Genomic DNA, 23,519 nt, shown 5'->3' with positions numbered 1-23,519 from the left:
AAAAATAAATAAATAAATAAATAAATAAAGTTAAAAAAAAAGCATAAAGACCCTCTGGCTCATTTAAAAAAGGGTCTGTGACTGCAATGAAAATGACCCCAGTGTACTACTCAAAGTGAATTTTCATAGCAACTGTAATTACCAAAAATAAAATTTTTAAAAAGGCCATGTGATTCTACTTCACATGATTTTATACATTGGCTCTATTATATTAAAAAAAATCCAAATTCCAGGCAATTATCCAAAACACTATAAATACAGGGATCCTTATTACACTGTAAAAGTTAATTTTCTTAAAAGAAAGGTATTTTAACTTTTGGTATTTCTATGAAGCTTACTGAATCATTACATGTTATTTTATTATTTACAGATACTAAGTATGACAGGTGGATTTGATTATTTTACTTCAAGTGTCCAAAGTTTCACTAGTCTTACTTCTTGACATTCCAAATTAGGGCTAAAAGAAACACACACGAAAGGACTCGTGACACAGTTTTTGTTCAGAGTAAGAGTAAGTGTCAAGAGTAAATCGCTGCACATACAAGTCCCGCACAGGGCAGGTGAGCTGCCAGAGGCCATGATGACGGTGAGAGACGGAACCGTCGTGAAGCTAGACCATGCAGATGGTGGTGAGCTCAGATGTGTAGGGGCTGCCCCAATGTGGTCTCCCCAGACACGACTCAAGGCACCCAAGGTGTTCAACGCTGACTCTAGAAAACAAGGAAGCAGAGCAGCAGAATCTGGAAGAGCATGAAAACCATCCTGGCATCTTTACCTGCAGGAGAAGTTCTTGCAGCTGGGCCCGCTTCTGTTTTATCCGTTCTATCCGCCTCTGCTTCTCGATCTTTAAAACATAGGTTACAAAAGAACTTGAACGTATGTGGAGTATAAATTACTGCCTACCTTTCAGGTCCCAATTCTGAGTTATCAACAATTTTCCTTCAGACTCCATCCATTTTAACTACCAATGTCAATAAAGGCAAATCACATCTTTTTGGGGAGCAGAGCTTAGGGTAAGCAAGTAGGCATGACAGCAGAATTGTGGCAACTATGATCTATAATAAAATCCGTCCACCTAAAGAATACTTGGCATACAGTACTTGTTGCTATTTGTTACTCAAGTTCTAATCAGAGTAATAGCTAATATTTAGTGAATAATTTACTCTAGGTGCCAGCAACTCAACGAAGCACTTTAAACACATTATCTTAATTCATCTTCACAAAACCCTATGAAGAACTACTGCATTTTGCATGTAAAGAAATGAAAGCATCAAGGGTAAGGAACTGCCTAAGGTCAAATAGTAAGTGGCAAGAGTCAGAATTTGAACCTAAACCACCTGGTTCCGGAGACTCTGTTATTACTTACTTTGTTACATTAGCCCCTAACCTGAAGAGTGAGGTTAAGCTCTCACTTACGATCACAGGCTAACGGACTTTAAAGTGGGCATAGCTCCTAATACAGAAAGGCTACATATTCAATACACCAACTCGCAGTAAGGAACATGCTTATGGGGCAAAGTTTCCAGTTTCACATAACTATTATTTTCCTCATTCTTTCTGAATTTTCTCTGAGTTCCTCATTGTGTCTTTGGGCAAAAGTCAATAACATCAAATACAACATTTTTCTTGTCTACTCCAACCATATTTCCTCTTTCTTTCTCTTTCTTTCTCTCTTACTTTCTCTCTCTTTCTTTCTCTTCCTTCCTTCCTTCTTCCTACCTTCCTTCTTCCTTCCTTCTTTCTTTCTTTTCTTTCTTTCTTTCTCTTTCTTTCTCTCTCTCTTTCTTTTCTTTCTTTATTTTTGAGAGACAGAGAGAGACAGTGCGAGCAGGGGAGGGTCAGAGAGAGAGGGAGACACAGAATCAGAAGCAGGCTCCAGGCTCTGAGCTGTCAGCACAGAGCCTGACGCAGGGCTCAAACCCACCAACTGTGAGATCATGACCTGAGCCGAAGCTGGACGCTTAACCGACTGAGCCACCCACGCGCCCCCCATGTTTCCTTTTTTAAAAAGTATTTATTTTTGAGAGAGAGAGAATAAGGGAGGGGCAGAGAAAGAGAGGGAGAAAGGATCTGAAGTAGGCTCTGTGCTGACAGCAGAGAGCCTGACACAGGGCTCAAACTCCCAAACTGTGAGGTTATGACCTGAGCAAAAGTCGGTGCTCAACTGACTGAGTCACCCAAGTGCCCCCCCACCTCCTCTTTCTTTAAAGGACAACTGTGCTTATGTGCTCCCTATCTACTCTAGTATGCACCAAGAGTTTCCTCTCATCCTTCCTCTAACCACTATAGCCCTTTCATCCTAAATTACTTAACATTCACTTGAAAATCTGTGTGGCTTTCTACATCTGAAAAGATGTTGTAGGACTCTGTATCTGTAGGGGCAGCTGGGCCAGGCCAGACCCCTACCGGCCGCTCGTGCCCACATCACACACCAGGCCCACTTGTACCGATTCTACTTCTAAACATTTCTCCAACTTCATGCCACTGACTTCACTCAAAAGATCTCTAATCCTCTCCTCCCTCAATTATCCTCCTCAACTTCAGGTCAGTTCAACTTCCAACCCACCAGCAGGGTGATCCCTTAGAATGTGTCCTCTCAGCCTCCCCTTTATAACTCTTCAACAGCTTCCCACTGTTTACAGGATCAGGTTCCAAAGCCCCGCACTCGCACTTAGAAAGCTCTTCCCGTTAGCCCTGCCTGCACTCTGCTCACACCCAGCTGTGCGCAGCCCACGCACGGCCTCTGCAAGGCCCTCCCTGCCCTGAGCCTCTGGACAAACGCCTACATCTCCCTCTAATTGAGCTCAGGGATTTTTCTTTCCTTGGTAAAGCCCTCCCGTATCTCCCTTTCCAGAGAATCTGTACATACGTCTTTTGCAGGAGTCATCAATATGTTTTGGTAACTCCTTTTGAACATTTTTCCTTTTCTCAATTAGAATGAAAGCTCTTGGGGGGTCAGAGATTTTGTCTTGTATAATCTTTGGGTAAATACACAGTAATTGCTAATAGATTTTTGCTTATTGAGAGTCTGTTATCACCTAAATGTTACTGGTAATAAAAATGATCCTCAAATTCCAGTGCACTGGAAGGAGAAAAGGAGGTCATTTCCACTGCAGTACATGAATAACTTCCCATGACTTCTGATGAATGTCTAATTTCTCCCTCTATCCACAAGTATAAAAGTTTTGATTTGCTGAGGGGAAAAAGGAATGGAGTAAAACATGAACTCGGCCACTGCTATCTCCAGAAACTATACATAACCTCAATTTATTCGATTTATGCCCAGGACAGTACAATTATGTAAAATAAATTTAAAATCAGTAGGTCAGGGCACACGATCATATAGGACAGATTTTCTATAATTAAGATTAATGGAATAAAAAAATGTTTTTGCACATATCATCCCAAAATTCATGCAAGCTGAACATTCTATCCTTTGTAACACCATCTGGTTGTCAAGACAGGGTTAAAGATAAAAGTTTATGTGTTGTTGTTTTTTTTTAATTTATTTTTTTGAGAGACAGAGAGAGACAGCATGAGCAGGGGAGGGTCAGAGAGAGGGGGAGACACAGAATCTGAAGCAGGCTCCAGGCTCTGAGCTGTCAGCACAGAGCCTGACGCAAGGCTCGAACCCACAAAATGTGAGATCATGACCTGAGCTGAAGCTGGACGCTCAACCGACTGAGCCACCCAGGCGCCCCCAAAGATAAAAGTTTGAACACAAGAAGTAAACAGCCAGTTTCATCCTTTTTTTCTTTTCTCGATCTATACAGCAAGCATTTCATCAAATATTATTTATATTCATGAGTTATTAAACATTTATTAATAGAGTGCTCAGAATTAAACTAAAAATAAATATCTTCTCTAAGAAACAGTAAAAATCAAGTCACTCAATTTCTATGTCCCTGTGTTTCATCAGGAATTCAAACTACATCTCTCTAAAGCTCCTTCCAGTTCTAAAATCCTACACAGAGAGTCTGCTTTAAAAAAAGAAAGACATAGTATACATGAGTAGTTATTCTAATTATTATAATAATATTATTTGTATTTCTAAATTAAAATGCTTCTTATGTAAAATAAAGCAAACTACTATCTATAAACAGATTTTCCTGACTTACCTCAAGATTTTGACATTCCTGAGCAGAATTGGTAGGCAAGCCAATCCACTTTATTTCTTTTTTTTCCTTTGAAATTATGTTCATTGCCATTAGCACATTTAAAGCATCATAAACTCTTCTCCTAATATTCTTCTGGTCATAGGCCTGCTAAAAAATATTTTTAATGAGTGTAAATTTCTTAAAAAAATTTTTTTAATGTTTTTAATTTATTTTTGAGAGAAGAGAGAGACAGCATGAGCAGGGGAGGGGCAGAGAGAGAGGGAGACACAGAATCTGAAGCAGGCTCCAGGCTCTGAGCTAGCTGTCAGCACAGAGCCTGGCGCGGGGGCTCAAACTCACGAACCGTGAGATCATGACCTGAGCTGAAGCCGGACGCTTAACTGACTGAACCACCCAGGTGCCCCGTGAGTGATAAATTTCAAAGGTTAAGATATAATCACAGGATATTAAGATATTTAACTAATAATATTCTATCTTTAGAATGCTTAAAGAATTCTATACCCAGTGAAATATCCTTCAAAATAGTGATAAGATCTAAAACATAAAGATTATATGTGATCTACAGATCTAAATTAAAAAACACTAAAGGGCCTTCTTTAAATAGAATTAAGATGGGAGTTTGGAGACGAAGTACGGAAAGAAGGCCACCTGAAAGGTAAATCTCTGGGTATGTCACAATTAACCTCATTGTAGAAAACATCAATGTCTTGTGGGATCGAGAATATATAGAGAACTAACATACACAACAAGAGTATGTATATCAGAGGCGTAACGGAGCTAAAGTGGGCTAAAACCCCGCACTGTGGGCATTGTGGGAAGATATTAGACCAAAAAGGCAGCATATTTTAAGCTCTAGGTAAACAGTGCTTTTCAAGTATATGGTCCAAGGACTGGTGCTGATTTGCAAACTGTTCCTAGTCTACAATGAAAATAGGGAACTTGTACAAAACGTCATTACACAGAGCACTAAAACACACTGTTTACTCCAGCTGAATTTTTTTTTTATGGTATGATTTTCTCAATGAAGAAGACTGTGTCAACTTCGATTGTGGAAAAAGCTCCTGATTTACTGTGAACAAGCAGTTCCTAAGAACAAAATCCAATGAGTCAAATGCCTGTGATAATAAAGGATGGTGAAGAATACTGAATCTATTTAAGTACAGAACTAAACTTAGATAAATAGGAGATTTAAGTATAGAACTGAATGTAAATATTAGAAATCCTGGCACTGTAGGGGCACCTAGGTTAGCTCAGTCACTTAAGCATCTGACTCTCAATTTCGGCTCAGGCTGTGATCTCATGGACTGTGAGTTGGAGCCCCGCAGTGGGCTCTGTGCTGACAGTGTACAGCCAGCTTGGGATTCTGTCTCTCTTCTGCCCCTTCCCCACTTGTTCACGCACACGTGGGCCGGCTCTCTCTCTCTCTCAATAAATAAGTAAACTTAAGCGTGTACTCTCTCTCTCAAAATAAATAAACTTAAAAAAACCCCAAAATTTTGACACTGTAGAAATAACAATAATATAATAAAAAACATCAGGAGTGGGCAACAAATTAGGCCTGCTGATGTTCTCCTTGACATTTAAAGGGTTTGGGATTCAACACAGATGAACTATTCAGACAGACAAACTAAGTGATAATGGAGGTTTGGCACAATATACTTATTTAAAGTCATACTAACAACCATAATAATATTATTCTTTTAACAACTACCATTAATATAGTCAATCTGAACCCTGTGGTAGAGAGGAAAGATGGGAGACAAAGTACATATAAATATGTAAATTTTTTACCCTCATAATCAACAGATACTGGTTTGCAGGTGATAATAAACAAAAAAAACAAAATGTTGAGGTTACCTAAAGTTATAAAGATAACCAATTAAAGAACTATAGACTACAAACCTTCCAAATTACTCAGAAGGGAATAGACAGAAAAAAACCCAACCTTTGCTTGTATTCAGGGGTAGAGATAGGGGAGGTTAGTAAAAATGTGTGTTAGATAATAAAATGTGCTAAGAAGAAATGCCTCAGTACAATGACATCTGAGCGAAAACTGGAGGAGAGAAACCATATGGCTCCTTTGCGGAGAGATTCAGACACAGGAAATCCAAGTGTAACAGCCTGACGAGGAAGCATGTCTGGCAGTCACTCCAAAACAAAACAAGACAAAACCCCCCACCAATCTCATTCATGACTATCCGTGTAAAACTCCTAAATTTTCAGGAAACTATACAGAATTTGATTGAATTCAATATCTATTTCTGATTTTTTTTTTTAATTAAGAAAACTGAAAGAAACGTTATGTATGCTGGAGTGTAGTAACTGAGACCATCAGTGCACAGCAGCAGATGAGGTCAGAGGGTAACGGTGGGCTGGGTCACACAGCATCTTGTAGAACATTCTGAGAACTTTCTCTTTCATTGAGAATCAGAATGTCATACACCTTCCTTACAGGTGCCAGAGAAAAGGAAAAAAAAGCACATTACCATCTAATGGGTCACAAGAAAAATCTCAAAGCAATCCCCAAAACATAAATAGTTCAACTCACAGTCTCTGAACACAGGTAATAGAAGTGAAAATTCAGAAAAACAAAGTTCCCCATCACCTGGAACTATAAAAACCCTAATGCCATTCTTAGGTCAGAGAGTAAATTAAAACCAAAGTTGTAGAATCTCTAAAGTATAACATAATATCACAATCAATGGGATATGGCTAACGCAGCACACAAGAGGAAAATCACAACCATAAAGATCTTCATTACTAGAAAAATAACAAAAGTAATGAGGAAAGAGAAGAGAATATTAAATGAAGATTAAAAAAGAGAAATTAACTATAAAACAGGAGGGTCAATACAAATTCAAGAGACGGTTTTCTGGGAAAAATAACTGCAAACAATTTAAAAAAATCTTTTTCTTTAATGTTTATTAACTTTTGAGAGAGTGAGACACAGCGCAAATCAGGGAGGGGTAGAGAGAGAGGGAGACACAGAATCCGAAGCAGGTTCCAGGCTCTGAGCTGTTAAAACTCGAAAGCATCAACTGTGAGATCACAATCTGAGCTGAAGTTGGACACTCAACTAACTGAGCCACCCAGGCACCCAATAACTTAATTTTTTTAATAAGACATGTTCATGTATTTTTTTTTTTCAATGAAAAACAAGATAAAATTTTCTAATTTACTTAAGCATAAAAGAAACACTAAAGGACGGACTCAGAAATGTCTCCAAAGTCATACAAATAAAAATCAACAGCAAAAGAAGTCCCCACTAGACAATAAGAAACCGTCAAGTAAAGGAGGTGGGGATTCCCTCGTTTGTTTGAGTCCTTAAATCAAGGACACAGTCAACCCAGAGATACATCTTCCATCACTCATCACATCAAGGTCAAGTCAATGCTCTACCTACCGAATCAGCTGCCAAATGGTTATTTGAATTGGTGAACTCCGATACCAGTTCATCAGCCACTTCATTATATGATGTTGTACCTTTCCGCTGAACTTTCTCACACACTTTCATAGAAAAATGTCTCAAGCCTTTTCCATTTTTATCTCCTTTTTTGCTTCGTTTACTAAAAGAGAAAAATATATTTATATACCAGACTTCCTGTACAAAAATATAAGTAATGTGAGAATACAGTAATTTGATTTTTGTTTCAAGTGGTAAATTTTAAAGAATTAAAAAATTTTTAATGTTTATTTGTTTTTGAGAAGAGAGAGAGGCACAGAATGTGAATGGGGAAGGGGCAGAGACAGAAAGAGACCCAGAACCTGAAGCAGGTTCCAGGCTCTGAACTGTCAGCTCAGAGCCCAACATGGGACTTGAACTTCTGAACAGTGAGGTCATGACCTGAGTCGAAGTCGGATGTTTAACCAACCGAGCCACCTAGGTGCCCCTCAAGTGGTAAACTTTAAATTGAATTAGTAATGAAAAAATGTTTTTGAACTTAATTTTTACCTTAAAAGCCTAATAAAGTATGAAGTTAGAGTGCTTTTCTACACACATCACTCATTGATTCAATAAGTATTTACTGACCACTAACGTACTTATGTACCAAGTACTGTTCTACACACTAGGAATAAATCCATGAAAGGAACAAACAAAAACACTGCCTAGCCTAGTAGAGTTTACGTACTTACCTTTTGGTATTCTATGTATGCTACAGTTCTATGTCACCAAAAATTAAAAGTACCACTATTGTCACATTTATCTACTAAATTTTCAAATAGAGGTCATAGTATTAAAAATGGGTCTAAGTCTTCACTTATTTTAAGTTTGGTTAATGCCTAGGCCCAAACTTTGATAACTTACTAACATTTTTAGGGGTTCAATTTAATTCTACTAATTTCTGAGTGCCAGCTATATGCCAAGAACTGGAGTAGGGACTAGAGAACGAAAACAAAAATTGAGGCAAAATCCTTTCCCTCAGTATGAGTCTTGGCAGATGGGAGAAAGACAAAACAGACCTATAAGCACAGAGAAGTCCAGTACAGTAAGGTGAGTGCCAAGTCTGTTATTTACAATGCTCCTGGGAATTAGGAAGAGGGGCATCTCATCTAACCTAGAGGAGGAGGACTCCTATTCATGACAGCATTATTCACAACAGCCAAGATATGGAACTAATACTAAATGTCCAGAGGTACATGAGTGGATAAAAAAAATATGGTTTATACATACAGTGGGATATTATTTGGCCTTAAAAGAGAATGAAACCCTGTCATAATGCAGAGAGTAAAAGCCAAATGAAAACAATCAACAAATGAAAAGGCAACCTATGGAATGGGAGATAAACCTTTTATTTGATAGGGTGTCAATATCCAAAATACATAAGAAATTCCAACTATCCACTAATCAAAAAAAAATAAATAAAAATAGGCAAAAGACACGAACAAAAACTCTCCAAGGAAAACACATAAATGGCCAACAGCTATATGAAAAGGTGCTTAACATCACTAATCATCAGACAACTGCAAATCAAAATCACAATGAACTATTACCTCATACCTGTCATGATGGCTATTTTTAAAAATAGAAACAAAAGTTAGGTGTTGGTGAGAATGTGGAGAAATTAGAACCCTTTTACACTGCTGGTAGGAATGGAAAATGGTACAGTTGCTATGAAAAAAGTATGGAGGTTCCTCAAAATATTTAAAATGGGATTTCCATATGATCCAGCAATCCCACTTTTGAGTATATATCCAAAAGAACTGAAAAAGGATCTCAAAGAGGCATCTGCACTCTCCTATTCATGACAGCATTATTCACAACAGCCAAGATACAGAACTAATACTAAATGTCTAGAGGTACATGAATGGATAAAAAAATATATGGTTTATACATACACTGGGATATTATTTGGCCTTAAAAGAGAATGAAACCCTGTCATAATGCATTGGATTTTAGGGTTTGGGGGTATAATCCTGATGTTCAGTCTGTCATCTTAAATTGGAAGCTCACTATCTAAATCTTTTTTTTAAGTAGACTTCATGCCCCATGCAGGGCTCAACATGAGGCTTGACTCTTGATCCTGAGATTAAAACCTAAGCTGAGATCAAGAATCCGATGTTTAGGGGTGCCTGAGTGAGCATCTGACTTCAGTTCAGGTCATGATCTCATGGTTCATGGGTTTGAGTTCCACGTCAGGCTCTGTGCTGAGTGCTCAGAGCCTGGGGCCTGCTTCAGATTCTGGGTCTCCCTTTCTGCCCCACCCCTGCTTGCGCTCTGTTAAAAAAAAAGTTTTTTTTTTAAAAGTCCGACATTTAATTGACTGAGCCACGCAGGTATCCCACTCACTATCTGAATCTTAGAGTTTACACATTTTCTTAGAATCGAGCTCTTTGGAATACCAAGACCCTCTTTCCAAATAACACCAAAATATGGCTATAGGGTATAAACATTATGATCTCTATTAGTCCATAAATAAAATAAAGAATCCAGTAGGAAGTATTCTTTATTAAATAAAGCCAAATTGAGAAATAAAAAAAGGGAAAATAGATAATAAAACTACTAATATGGTATAGTTTGAAATACATGTTAACTTTTACAATATCATTTGAAGTATTCAAATGAATTATACCCAAAGAATATTATTTTTCTAGGTGCTTAACTAGAACCTATAACCACTGTCTTTTTTATATTTCCCCAATAACAATTTATTCTTATTTACAAAAGTAATAAGAACTTCATTTCCCACTTAAACGAGCCAATAAGAATATGTAAATCAGCAAAATAATTTCATGTGGTGATTTAGTAAAATAATTTAGAAAAAACCCTTTACTCTCCTGGAAGTACACATCTGTTGTGCTAGGTATAGGCGGAAGAGGAGGTGCAAAATGGGAAATAAATGTTTATTCCTATGGATCTTCACTTTCTCCCTCCTTGGGTTATATCACTCGGCACTTAAGTGCTGATGATACTACTTATATACTAATGACATCATCACTTAGATAACTAATAAACTTACTGCACTTCATTATGTCCAAAACAAAATTCTTCCCAAACTTACTCTTAAATACACTAAATGTAAATGGCATCAATATTCACCTAGCTGTTCATGCAAAACAAGAAGAGCTGTCCTTTATTTCTCCTCTTCCTCCCTTCAATAAATTTTGTTGGTTCTGTCCATTATTTATCCATTTTTCCCCATCTCCATTGCCAGGCCACTGCCGTCTGCAATAGTCTTTTGATTTTTCTGCTTTTGTCCTTATCTCCTTAGAACCTATTTACCCCCCAGCAGCCAGTGGGACTTAGATCATGCCATTTCCCTGCTGAAAATCCTCCTTAGACCAAACTCCCTACCAGGACCTGCAAAGAACTTTCATCATGATTGGACCCCTGCCTACCTCTCCACCCTCATGTCATATCACTCTTTGCCTTTCAAACTATCTCCAGGCCACTGTGCTTCCCCAAATACATCAACCTGTTTCCTCATTTGGGAGCTTCACATTTGCCACTCCCTCTGCCCAGAATCCCCACTCTCCCACCTCACCTAAGCTACTTACATGCCTGGCTCCTCTGCATTCAAGTATCACCTCCCTTGTGAGGCCTCCTCCAAGGTAGTCATCATCACTTATCTTATTTTTTTGTATACTATCATAATCTAAAAATAGTCTGAGGTGCCTGGGTGGCTCAGGTGGTTAAGCATCTGAGTTTGGCTCAGGAGCCTCGTGTAGGGCTCTGTGCTGACAGCTCAGAGCCTGCTTCAGATTCTGTGTCTCTCTCTAAGTCTGCCCTACTTGCATTCTGTCTCTCTCAAAAATAAACATTAAAAAAATTTTAATTAAAAAATAAAAATAATCTTATTTATTATACCCCTCCCCCCCACAATATGAGATCTTTAAGAGGAGACTTATCTATCTTGTTTATTATTCTCTCCAATGCTTAGAACATTGGTTAGTAGATATTAAAAATGTTTGCTAAATGAACAATTTCATAAACATCATTGAAGCTGCATAGATATTAACTATACTGATTTTGATTACTATTAGCTATTACAGTTTAAATTATATTAGTTAATTATAAATTATTAGTTTATTATAAATAAGTGGAGTTTTAACTTTTTCCCCCAACAAAAAGATACTGAGATTACATGAGCCTACAGGAAGAATACATTAGTGTGCTAAATCTTTAGACAGGAACAAAGAAAAACACCCAGCGGCTGCCACTGCTATCCCTCAGCAGAGGTCCAAACGGAAAATCAGACCTATCTGGAAGAGATGCATGTAGAAGACACCGTCAGAGTCTGTCCAAAGGAACAGAGAGTGAACAAACGTCTTTCAGGATTAAAACCCCAGCTGAGACCAGAAACGGGGTCTTCACAGACCTTTAGAGGTCTCTCTTATGAAGAAGTGTAATTAGAATCTGGTTTTTTATACTGTTTGCAGTACATAAGGACCACCAATCACAACTAATAAATAGTACTATTTTAAGGCCTTATGCATTGCTAAATACATCTGTAAGAACTTGTACTGCTGCCTTTTCTGAGGATAAACACAAAGAAAAACCAGTAAGAGTTGGAAAGAGGAATTTCCATTAGGGAGAAAAGAATATATTTCCCTATATATTTCTATATGATACAGCAGTTCCTCAGACATGATTTTATCTGTTTAAAACAATTAAAAACCAAGAAGCAAGCAACAAATGCCACAAAGGAACTAAAATACACCCAGTCCCAATGCAAGAAAATACACATTTTTAGAAATATATATCGCCCCAAGGTCCTCACTCAGAGAGTCTTCTCATTTTTATTTCAGACTGAAAGCTAACACATTTGGCTGTCTAGTTTCTCAGTGCACAGCAAACCAGAGGTAGCAAACTAGAAAAGAGATAAGACAGGGAACTATTTATTATATTGAGAGCAAATGACCTAACAAAAGAAAGGAAATTAAAACACCACTGGAAAAAGGAGTTACAAGATCTTAGGATCAAAAATCAAAAATAAAATTTAGAAAGCATAGCTGGGAAAGTTTTATTTAAAACAGTAAATAACAACCTTACAGAATTCCTGCCTCGAAGACAACAGGTCTTATTTTAATATAGTGCCACACTGAGGCACCTGGGTGGCTCAGTTGGTTAAGCATTCAACTCTTGATTTTGGCTCAGGTCATGATCTCAGGGGTCATGAGACCGAGCCCGCAATGGGCTCTGTGCTTACAGTGCAGAATCTGCTTGGGATTCTCTCTCTCCTCTCTCTGCCCCTCCCTGCCTTGTGCTCTCTCTCAATAAATAAACTTAAAAAAAAAAAAAAAACCTAAAAATAAAAAAAAACCCCAAAACCCCAGCAACCCATAATGCAACATTAATATGGTACCTCATGTAGTGGCTTGCATGGCATATTGAACTTTAATGACCCTACATGATCGTTTTTATTCTTTGAGTTTCTGACTTGGTAGACATTCCTACCGCATTCAACACTCCACAGGTGATTTCTGATGTACACTGAGGGACTCTGTTCTAATAGTCTAAGGAAAGGTTATTCTGCACTTGACTTATTAGTTAAGAAAGAAGTGAGAATTTACTACAATCTTTACTTTTTATTGTTTATTTACTTTTGAGAGAGAGAGAGACAGAGTGCAAGATGAGGAGGGGCAGAGAGAGAAGGAGATGCAGAATCTGAAGCAGGCTCCAGGCTCTAAGCTGTCAGCACAGAGCCTGACGTGGGGCTTGAACCCACAGACCATGAGATCATGACCTGAGCTGAAGTTGGACGCTTAGCCAACTGAGCCACCCAGGTGCCTCTTCCTACGATCTTCAAATGTCTTCAATAAAACTTATTTTTAAAAAGTTTAGGCATCTTGAGGTAATGTGGAATATTCACTTTGGTAGAACACTTCATCCTCCAAAAGGAGGCAGAGGGCAACCAACCTACTCACGGATGATTTCTTTTGAACCTGTGCAAATATAATGAATTTATGTAATGATAAGTCAAGTAGAACACTCACTGGCATATCAAATAATGGCAGAAACTCAATTAAAGTCCTGTGAAGAAAAACATCTCTAATTAAACTAGAATAGTCCAGACCCCAAATGCCTCTCTATACAGTAGCATCTCTCAAACAAAACACTTAACACTTATACTCACCTTTCTGAAAAGTCAGAATCTATAAATTCTCTAGCTCGTTTTCTATCACTGAAAAGAAAAAAACAGATAGCATAAAAAGAACAGGTATTTAAACACAACTTTATTTTATGACTAATTTACTATAACTTGTCTAATTCTGCAGCAAATATATCCAAACACAAAATCTAACAAGTATAAAAGATATTTCCATAACATAAAAACTGTAGTTTTATCATAGGAGTAAGAGATCACAACGTAATAAATTTTATCACAGGATCAAAAAAACCACAATATAAGGACGTAGGCTGTAATGAGCTCAAGGAACACGGGAAGAACATGTTGCAGACTTGGAAAGGCACAAAGTATGACTCACTCCAGAGTGACCGAGTGATCATTCCACTCTCAATATGAAGCACAGCTGGAGCTGGAAATACCCAAATCCTGGCCATCTCCACAGCAGGCCAGTTCTACAGCACAGGTGTGGCTTTCATGTTATCATCTCTCAAGGCTGTAGAGAAACCCAAGGTAACTTTCAGGTCCTCGTGTATTAAATCTGAATGAATAGAGGCGATGGGATTACAGGGGGTCGTGTCTTTTCAGCTCATGTGATAGTGGAAAAGTATGTGTACATATGGAAGTCCTCTGTCTCTAATGTGTGTTTATACACACGAACATGTGTATGGTTCAAAACACTTTTCCAGGATTATTTCATTATTATCATTTAATATCCTGGAAGCAAGAATGCTCTTACACAACCAATATTTACTGTCTGCTTTCTAGAACTCACAACTGTAAGTCAAGCACAGAACTACGAGCACAGTATGTCACCATGAAAATAACTTCTAAAGTGACAAAATGAAGTTTTGAGTCCTTTATCTCAAGAGTTTTTTCTTTTACAGAATGATTAAATGCTAAAATGATAAGGAGTGGAGAAAGGCCAGGTAAGGATATTTTACAGGCAGAGATGAAACAGAAAAGTTTGATACTAAAAGTGGTAAATGACTACCGCAAGGGAGATTGATTTAATTATCCTGGGTTCCAAAAGGATCAAGAGAAAACTCAGTAAAAAGTTTAATGTATTAAAATGTAAAATTGTTTTTCCCACTTCCTTTTCTGGTTTTTAAGGAAATAAAAAGCCAAGAAAAATTCCGAGGATAAACACTTAATATGTAACTCTTTTCTTATGTTTATTAAAACAATATAGTTTTTACATCTTCCAAGCAGCTAAAGGTCAATCATAAAAAGTAGTACTTTTTCAGAGGTGAAAAACGCCAGAAGATTCAGATACAAATTATTGTATTTCAAAATGGTTCCTATATAAACGATTTATAGCTGAGATACAAAGTGAAATAAAACAGGTGATTTTAAAGGCCACACATTAGTTTTTAAGGACTAGACAAGAACGGAAGAAAAGAGAGTGAGAGGCAAGGATCACAGCTTTAAACAAAAGCTTAGAACACGGTTACTTGCAACAACAGTCTTACCCTGGGACCCAGCCAGTAGCTTCCGCTATGTGTGTCTGAGTGACCATTGCTGGTGCAGGGGTATATGGACTCCCAATCAGAACGCTTCCTGAACTGGTTAGTCTCTGCGGTGTGCTTATAATCTATAAAGTTAGGACACAGAAAATAATATTCTTAATTATAAAGAAAAGCATACATGTAGAAAATCATGTTGACTGCTAACCTACATAGAAGGAAGAAATTTCACTGCCTAAAATGTACTTAATACCTACATTCGAAAACATATGCTTTGATTTGCTTATATTCTAGATCGTAAAGCATGTTAACCTTGAATACTGATATACGGCCACAATACAGGTTTCAGTAAGTGAACAGTAATTTGGAAGGATTCAGTTGGCAATGAACAATGTTTTAAAAATCAGAAAAAAGTTTTCTTTGAAATTACAGAATCTAACTGCAGTTGAACTTGATGTATTCAAACTAGGGCAACAGTAAATCGGATCTTCATGTCCAAATATATACAAAGGCATTATGCAACTTAGCTTATTTTTATTATTTCTAATTTTTAACATTTATTCATTTTTGAAAGACAGTGTGGGTGGGGGAGGGGCAGAGAGCGGGGGAGACAGAGCATCTGAGTGGGCTCTGTGGTCACAGCACAGAGCCCGATGTGGGGCTTGGATACAAGTACCGTGAGATCATGACCTGAGTTGAAGTTGGAAGCTTAACTGACTGAGCCACCCAGGCGCCCACAATTTGGATTATTATACAGATGCAATTTTATCTTCTTTTTTCAAGAGCATTTCCTCATGTCATTAAACATTCTTTGAAGACATTTTATTATTTACTTACCTTTTTTTTATTTGAGAAAGAGAGAGAGTGTGAAAGGGAGAGCATGAGAGGGAGGAAGACGGGGGGAGAGGGAGAGAGAGAGCGAGAGAGAGAGGGGAATCCTAAACAGACTACACACTCAGCATGGAGCCTGAGGCAGGGCTCAATCCCACCACCTTGTGATCATGACCTGAGCTGAAATCAAGAGTCAGACACTCAACTGACTGAGCCACCCAGAAGCCCTTCTTCAAAGACATTTTTTTAATGGTAAAACATTTCATGTGAATTTACTGTTCCCTACTGTTAGATATATATGGATATTCAATTATCCAATATTATAAACAATACTGTGATGAACATTTTTGTACAGTGATCTTGGCCTTAATTTCTATTTCCTAAGGACAGATTCCAGAAAGGTAATTAATGGAACGAAGGATACAGACAGTTAAAAAAAAGTTCTTTGATATATGTTACCAAAGTGCTTCTTGGACTTCATTGGTAAATAGACGATGTTTCTTTCCAAAAATGTTTATAATAATTAATACAAAAAGCAATTTAGCATTTTAGTAATGTCTTTACAAGTATTTTTGTCAAAAAAAAATAGGGCATGCTCCAGTGAATGGGGGTATTAATGCACCAATACTGGCCCCATGTGGGTAACTGATGAAGAATGAGCTGCTGGGCACACAGGATGCTCTTTCTTTTTTTTTCATTCCAACCCAGAGGCATGGGATTGCCCCTACCTGGGCAACCCCAGATCTTTGGATTTTCTGAGGGAAGAGATTCTGTTCTTATGTACTTTGACAATTTCCATAATACTAAAGTTTTGTTTAAGTTCCAATTAAGAGAAAAAAGCATCCATGTGGGCTACACATAATTTTTAAGTGATATTAAAAGAAATAATTCTACTTCTACTGCCTTATGTAGGTCACAATATTAATTAATTTTTGTTTCCCTGATCAAATGACACCTGTTTCTGTAGGCCAGGTCTAAGTCTAGTCATTAAGTTAGTTGCTAATTTGCTCCATAAAGAACAAAGAGAAGGATTCATTTGCATTTCAGGTTAAGACTTGGTTTTTAAATGTTTGTTTATTTTTGAGAGAGAGTGCACACAGGTGCACAGGCAGAGGAGGGGCAAAAGGAGAAGGAGAGAGAGAATCCCCAAAAGGCTCTGTGCTGTTAGCAGAGAAGTGACCCGGGGCTCAGGCCCACCAACCATGAAATCATGACCCGAGCAGAAATCAAGAGTCTGGGACTTAACCTACTGAGCCACCCAGGGGCCAGACTTGGTTTTTAAAGTCTTATCAGGGTGCCTGGGTTGCTCAGTTGGTTGAGCGTCCAACTTTGGCTCAGGTCATGATCTCACAGTCTGTGGGCTGGAGCTCCACATCAGGCTCTGTGCTGTCAGTGTGGAGCCTACTTCGGATCCTCGGTTTCTCTCTGCCCCTATCCTGCTCATTTGCTTGTGCGTGCAAGCGCTCTTTCTCTCTTTCTATCTCTCAAAAACAAACATTAAAAAAAAAAAGAACTTATTAAAATAAAAAATAAAGTCTTGTCAATATTCATTTGTAATGAATATTCATTTACTAAATATTTAAGAACTTTAGCTACTTCTGTTTGTGTATAGCATTTTGCCAATTTGGGGCTAGGGAGATATTACTATATACAAATGCCTAGGAAATAATTTTAATTAGTTAAGTCTATAAATAACAAAATAAAAACAAAAGATAATAAACACTGATAGTTCTCTGGGGAATTCTGATTCTCTACTATATTCCAAGGACTATTAAATGAGGCATTCAGAAGCTTACCTCATGAGAAAATATGAATATTGGACAATCTGTTTGTACCTCCTACTCCCTCTACACATTCCACTCCACCCCCGCACCTCCGTTTCAGTGTAAAATCTTTAAGGGCAGAGTGAATGTTTGCAGAGTCTACTATAGTGCTGGAAGATATTCATAGAAAAGGTACAATAAACACTTAATGAACTGAGACAGAAGACCTAGCTCTTAAAATGAAAAAAAGTAGTTTCTTTGTTCACTGGTATGCCAGAAAGGTCTACATCAAATCCAGTAAGGAAATATTTACAATATAAAGGACATCATTCTCACCAATCACATCACACATTCACATGTCCTATATCATGCTGACCTTAGTGCGAAGCTTAAGAAGGAAAATTTGAGTATTTGATTAGTCTTTGGTCTATTTCTCTACATTTCTCTATTACTCTATTTCTACAACAGGAGTCTCCACAAAACAATTCTAAGCATTCCGACTCACCCTTGAGACAGACTGCATTATTTGTGCAGCATTTTTTTTTTAATTTCAGAGAGAGCACAAACTGGGGAGATGGGCAGAGAGAATCTTTTTAATGTTATTTTTGAGAGACAGAAGATAGACCATGAGCATGGGAGGGGCAGAGAGAGAGAGAGGGAGACACAGAGCTGTCAACACAAAACCCGGCGTGGGGCCTGAAATCACGAACCGCAAAATCATGACCTGAGCCCAAGTCGGACACTTAACTGACTGAGCCACCCAGGCACTCAGAGACTCTCTGGCAGACTCCGTGCTCGGCATGGAACCTGATGCGGGGCTTGAATCCCACAACTCTGGGATCATGACCTGAGCTGAAATCAAGAGTCAGATGTTCAACTGACTGAGCCACCCAGGGGCCCCTGTGCAGTATTACTACTAATTTTTTTTTTCTGTATCTGTTATCAGTAGTTTGTAGGCTCAGTTTACCTGCTTGAAAGGGCTTTGTAGAAAAGGAAAGATGAAGAGAGGATGAAGGGAAATAGGACATAAGAAAAAACTAGTTATCATTACTGAGAAGGGCTTTGTAAATGAATTGCTATGTTCTGGTTTATTCTTTTCTTCCTCAATGTTAGACTGTCAGCTGATAGACTTTGCTGATCTGGAAGTGATTCACAGCACTCCATTCCTTTCTCTTAGCACAGTGCCTGGTATGTCCTTAATAAGAGGAATCCATAGTAAACAATTCCTGAATAAACAAACTGGAGGGATGAGGGACTTGAATTAAAATGACAATTTAGAAGTTTATGTGAGATGCAATGAGTTCCTAAATTAGGACAATGACAGTGAACTTTAAGAAACACAAAGAAAAGTCAATGAACTTGATCAACCACTGAACCCAGGGAAATTATACAGGAGGTGGGTCAGATATGCTTTATATAACTGAACCTTAACTTTGAAATCCCAAGTTGAAATTAGAGGTAATTAGAGGTAATTACTTCCTATATTCTGTTAATCTAATAGGGAAAATGAACACATTTTAAATTTAGGTGCCCACCACTACCCATGCCCAAAGACATCCTTAATTTAAAGGTAATTATGTGGGTTTTTTGGACAATGGATTACAGTTGGGCTATGAAAATCATAGAGCAACTGAATCTCATTCTTAGATTTTGTGCCTTTAATCAATATATCTTAGGTACTACTGCCACCTACAGTTAGGGCCAAGTACAGTAGCTACACTGGTGGGGAACAGCATAAAGTATGGACTTGTCCAATCACTATGTTGTACACGTGAAATTAACGTAATATTGTATGCCAATATACTTCAATTTAAGAAAAAGAAAGAAAAACCAAGAGAATATCTGTATTCTGAAGGGAAGAAGAATTTATATAATCGTATAGGATTATAATAAAGGATTTCATTATTTCACAAAATTTTAGTTTTCACTATAAGAAACATGCACTTAAAAATTTTTTTAATGTTTATTTATTTTTAAGAGAGAGAGAGAGAGGCAGAGTAAAAGTGGGGGAGGGGCAGAGAGAGAGGAAAACTGTCAGCACAGAGCCTGATGCAGGGCTCAAACCACAAACTGTGAGATCATAACTTGAGCCGAAGTTGGATGCTTACTGACTGAGCCACCCAGGCTCCCCAAGAAACATGTACTTTTTAATCATGTCAAAATACAGTTATGAGATTATCATACATTTAAGTGAAGGCCAAGTATCCAAAACTAATAGTTATTGCTAAACTAGTTTCTATTAATACAGAAAATTACTCTCTTCTTGGGGCATTTTGAAAGTTCTATCTACCATTAAGACTTGGCTTGCAAAGAGACATGTGAAATTTAAAGGTAAAGTAGAGAAAAACAACTGTAAGAAGCAACTGGGTGGAGTTTTATTCAAGAATTTTTCAACTTAGGAAAATGCTTCTAAGCATAGATGAGAGATTGAGGGTGAGGGGACAGTATTCAGAAGAGATGGCAAGAGAAGAGAGAGATGGTGCTAACTGGGGTGCGACAACAATTAAGAGGTCAAAACGAAAGCTCTCATTCCTGCCCAAGAACTAAGAACTGTAAAAGAGCCCCTCAGAATTAAGGAGGCAAATTAAAGCCTGGTTTAAAGAGCCCCAAATCTCCTTCCCTTCTTCTGATCGTTGTTTTGCTGATTCCGAGGTTTCTGGTAATGGAGTGAGTGGTGTAAAAGACCGCCGATCACTGTCAAAACTGAAGTATAAAAAAATCACTCCCATACATATCAGTTCAAATTGGCAATAGAAAGGAAAACTGTCGCCCAAAGAGGAATTCAAATTTGAGCCATAGCAGCATCACTAAAATACTGACAGGAAACAGGGTCTCAAAATAGAAGAGTACTGTAAGGGTGAAATTCATAAGAGTTTGGGGATGTTTATTTAATTTTGGTGTTTACACAGAAGTGTTTCAAAATACAGACTTTAAGGTTAGGTGCCTTATCTCATTTGCACCCACTGCAGTGGCTGGTGAAAGCAAAAGCTTTAGTAAATGTTTGAAATATACCCTGAACCACCATCAGTGTATGTGCTGCCGAAGCGAGCACAACCCTGACCTACCTTCAAACGGGGACACTTACCTGAGCTTAAGTCTCCATGTGGTCTGGAGTTAGATTACATTCTTCACATAGTTACCGTAAATTGTGTGAGATCTTTGGCTTAAATTCTGTAGATAACTAACAGTCCTCAAGTGATCAAGAAAAATGTCATTTCTAAAACATCTTAAAATCTTAAAGATTTGCCAAAGCCACTAAGTATGTTAAAAAATATTTTTTGCCTAAATAATTCTACACTTAAACAATCACAATAGTGAGTATTATGGGCAAAATTTATCCTTATTGCTCTACAAATGAGAACACGCGAGCACAGCCAATGAAGGTTTACTGTTCAACAAGTTTTACATACCTTTGCTAAAGGTGGGTGAGGCCATTACATTAAGTAGTTTTTAGAGTAATGGTATGCAACTTTGTTTACAAATATGGCTTTCTAAAGTGCTGTATAGTTTGAGCTCTACCATAATTAATCAATTAATGGAATACCTTAAGAGAAACAGTTAAATATTTTAAATATTTTCCATTTTTTCATTCATTATTTCTACTGCTAAAGATTATTAACTCTCAATATAGATTAACTGTTAGGTCATATTCAATTTATATGAGTATATAGTTCAGGGGCAATAAACATTATTTTGTAAGAAAAAAGAACATGAAACAACAGCTTATGAACCAATTTAATCAAACAACTAAAAACAAGAGGGCTTCACACAGGGAGCAAAAAAACCTTGATATTACACATCCAGACATCACAGATTCAAATACATGGAAATTAAACACTGTAGAGTACAGTGCCTTTTTCTCAAGACTTAATCAGTTATATTCAGATGAAAACAAAACTTTTTTAAAAAGTGACTGAGTTAAGAAATGAACAGGAATTCTGACCTGCAGCTTTAGTATAATTATCCTTTAAATTCATCTTGCCTTAGCAAAATTCCAAATTCTAAGATTTGATGATTTTCTTACCATTTGGGGTCCAACATTCACATTTATTGGTCCTAAGGTTTTTGGTAAAATCTTTGTTGGTGAGTTGGTGCTGGAAACTGGAAACGCAACAAATGAAATGTTACCTGAAATGATACCAAATATGAGGTTAATGTCTGCAATATCACGGGCACCTTCCATCTAGACATTCATGCTCCTAACCCGTTTCGCTTAGGTAATTTATAATTATCTTAGTAAGTAAGTTATAAATAAGTAGCTTACTGAAAAGCCATACTAATAACTGCTTTCTTGTAGTGAATTCAATTAGTTCTGCTGAAAAGGAAAACTATAAAATAAATAGTTCACTCTGTCTGACAATTAGCTACTGGACTTTTAGTGGGTTTTTAGAGGAAAAAACATAATGCAGTGCATAATGCAAATCACAGTGTATATCAGAGTGGAGAAATCCAGTTAGGTCTTTCTTAAATATCATACAATTTTTTAAAAGTATGAAGTCGAATATGAAGTAAAATATCTATTAGAATTTATTTATGTTTATAGTATAATAGAAAACACTCATACTAAAAGTTAACATGTTTTCAAAATGTGTTGGTAGTTTTTTGAGGTTTTATCATACTATAGAAAGAAATATGATGCTACCTAGTTAGTGATATTGGAAACCATGGGATGTGTACAGTGTTTTCAAGTGATTTCAACACTTTAAACAAAAAAAAATTTTTAATGCATATTTATTTTTGAGAGAGGAAGAGAGAGACAGACTGTTTTCCACAGAGACTTTACCATTTTATCTTCCCACCAGTAGTGCACAAGGGTTCCAGTTTTTTTGTATCCTGACAACACTTTTTCATTTTCTTTCTTTTATTTAAAAAAAATTTTTTTAATTTTTTAAATTTATTTTTGAGAGAGAGAGACAGCATGAGCAGGGGAGGGGCAGAGAGAAAAGGAGACACAGATTCCAAAGCGGGCTCCAGGCTCTGAGCTGTCAGCACAGAGCCCGGCGCGGGGCTCTAACTCACAGATGGCAACAACATAACCCGTGCCAAATTGACTGAGCCACCCAGGGGTCCCCAACACTTTAAATTTCAAATTAAGGCAGCCAAGTACTACCCTTGAGATGAACTGCTAAATGATAATTTTATGAACTGTAAAAATTTAACTCCTCTCAACAAACTTCAGTTTATCAATGTTTTTCATAGTAATCTAATATAACAAAGGAGATCGCCCAAGGAAGTACCTGTGAGAGGTTCAATATTGAAACTCTGGAAGGCAAAATGACAATTAAAGAAACCAGGCCATCAGGCTATATCCTAGCTTCTTTTCCTAGACTTGTGAACCTATCTCCATCCTTACATATTTTTCCTTCTTTGTCTCTGAGTAGAAATTCTCATTAAATTACTTCTTTAGTGTCTCTGCACGTCCTGTCTTCTCAGGGGTCTCACTCATCAATTATCTACTCTTGTCTCCTGAGTTTTCTTTTTTTTTTTTTTTAATAGTTTATTGTCAAATTGGTTTCCACACAACACCCAGTGCTCTTCCCCATAAGTGCCTTCCTCCATCACCTCCACCTCTTTTCCCCCCTCCCCCTTCCCCTTCAACTCTCAGTTCATTTTCAGCATTCAGTAGTCTCTCAAATTTTGCGTCCCTCTCTCCCCAACTCTCTCTCCCTCCTCCGCTCCCCCTGGTCCTGCATTAGGTCTCTCCTGTTTTCCTGTTAGACCTATGAGTGCAAACATATGGTTTCTGTCCTTCTCTGCCTGACTCATTTTGCTTAG

General features: G+C 37.6%; 1 protein-coding gene across 5 annotated transcripts in view; it reads right to left on the bottom strand.

Annotated features, from left to right (window-relative positions):
- TFDP2 (transcription factor Dp-2) overlaps window positions 1–23,519 on the bottom strand; it is a 113,204-nt gene that overhangs the window by 18,900 nt on the left and 70,785 nt on the right. For 3 of the 5 annotated variants that reach the window (XM_029940129.1, XM_029940131.1, XM_029940133.1), the window contains 6 exons: window positions 21,769–21,872; window positions 15,157–15,278; window positions 13,694–13,741; window positions 7,522–7,684; window positions 4,119–4,265; window positions 776–844 (listed from right to left, as the gene is read on the bottom strand). In XM_029940129.1, the coding sequence (XP_029795989.1) occupies window positions 776–844; window positions 4,119–4,265; window positions 7,522–7,684; window positions 13,694–13,741; window positions 15,157–15,278; window positions 21,769–21,872 (653 nt within the window). The remainder of the gene's footprint in view (window positions 1–775; window positions 845–4,118; window positions 4,266–7,521; window positions 7,685–13,693; window positions 13,742–15,156; window positions 15,279–21,768; window positions 21,873–23,519) is intronic. The other 2 variants (XM_029940130.1, XM_029940132.1) reach the window with 2 other exon arrangements.

This window comes from Suricata suricatta, chromosome 5 (assembly GCF_006229205.1).
Source record: "Suricata suricatta isolate VVHF042 chromosome 5, meerkat_22Aug2017_6uvM2_HiC, whole genome shotgun sequence".
NCBI lineage: Eukaryota > Metazoa > Chordata > Mammalia > Carnivora > Herpestidae > Suricata > Suricata suricatta.
Note: the sequence above shows the minus strand (reverse complement) of the source record. Positions and strands in the feature narration are given on the sequence as shown.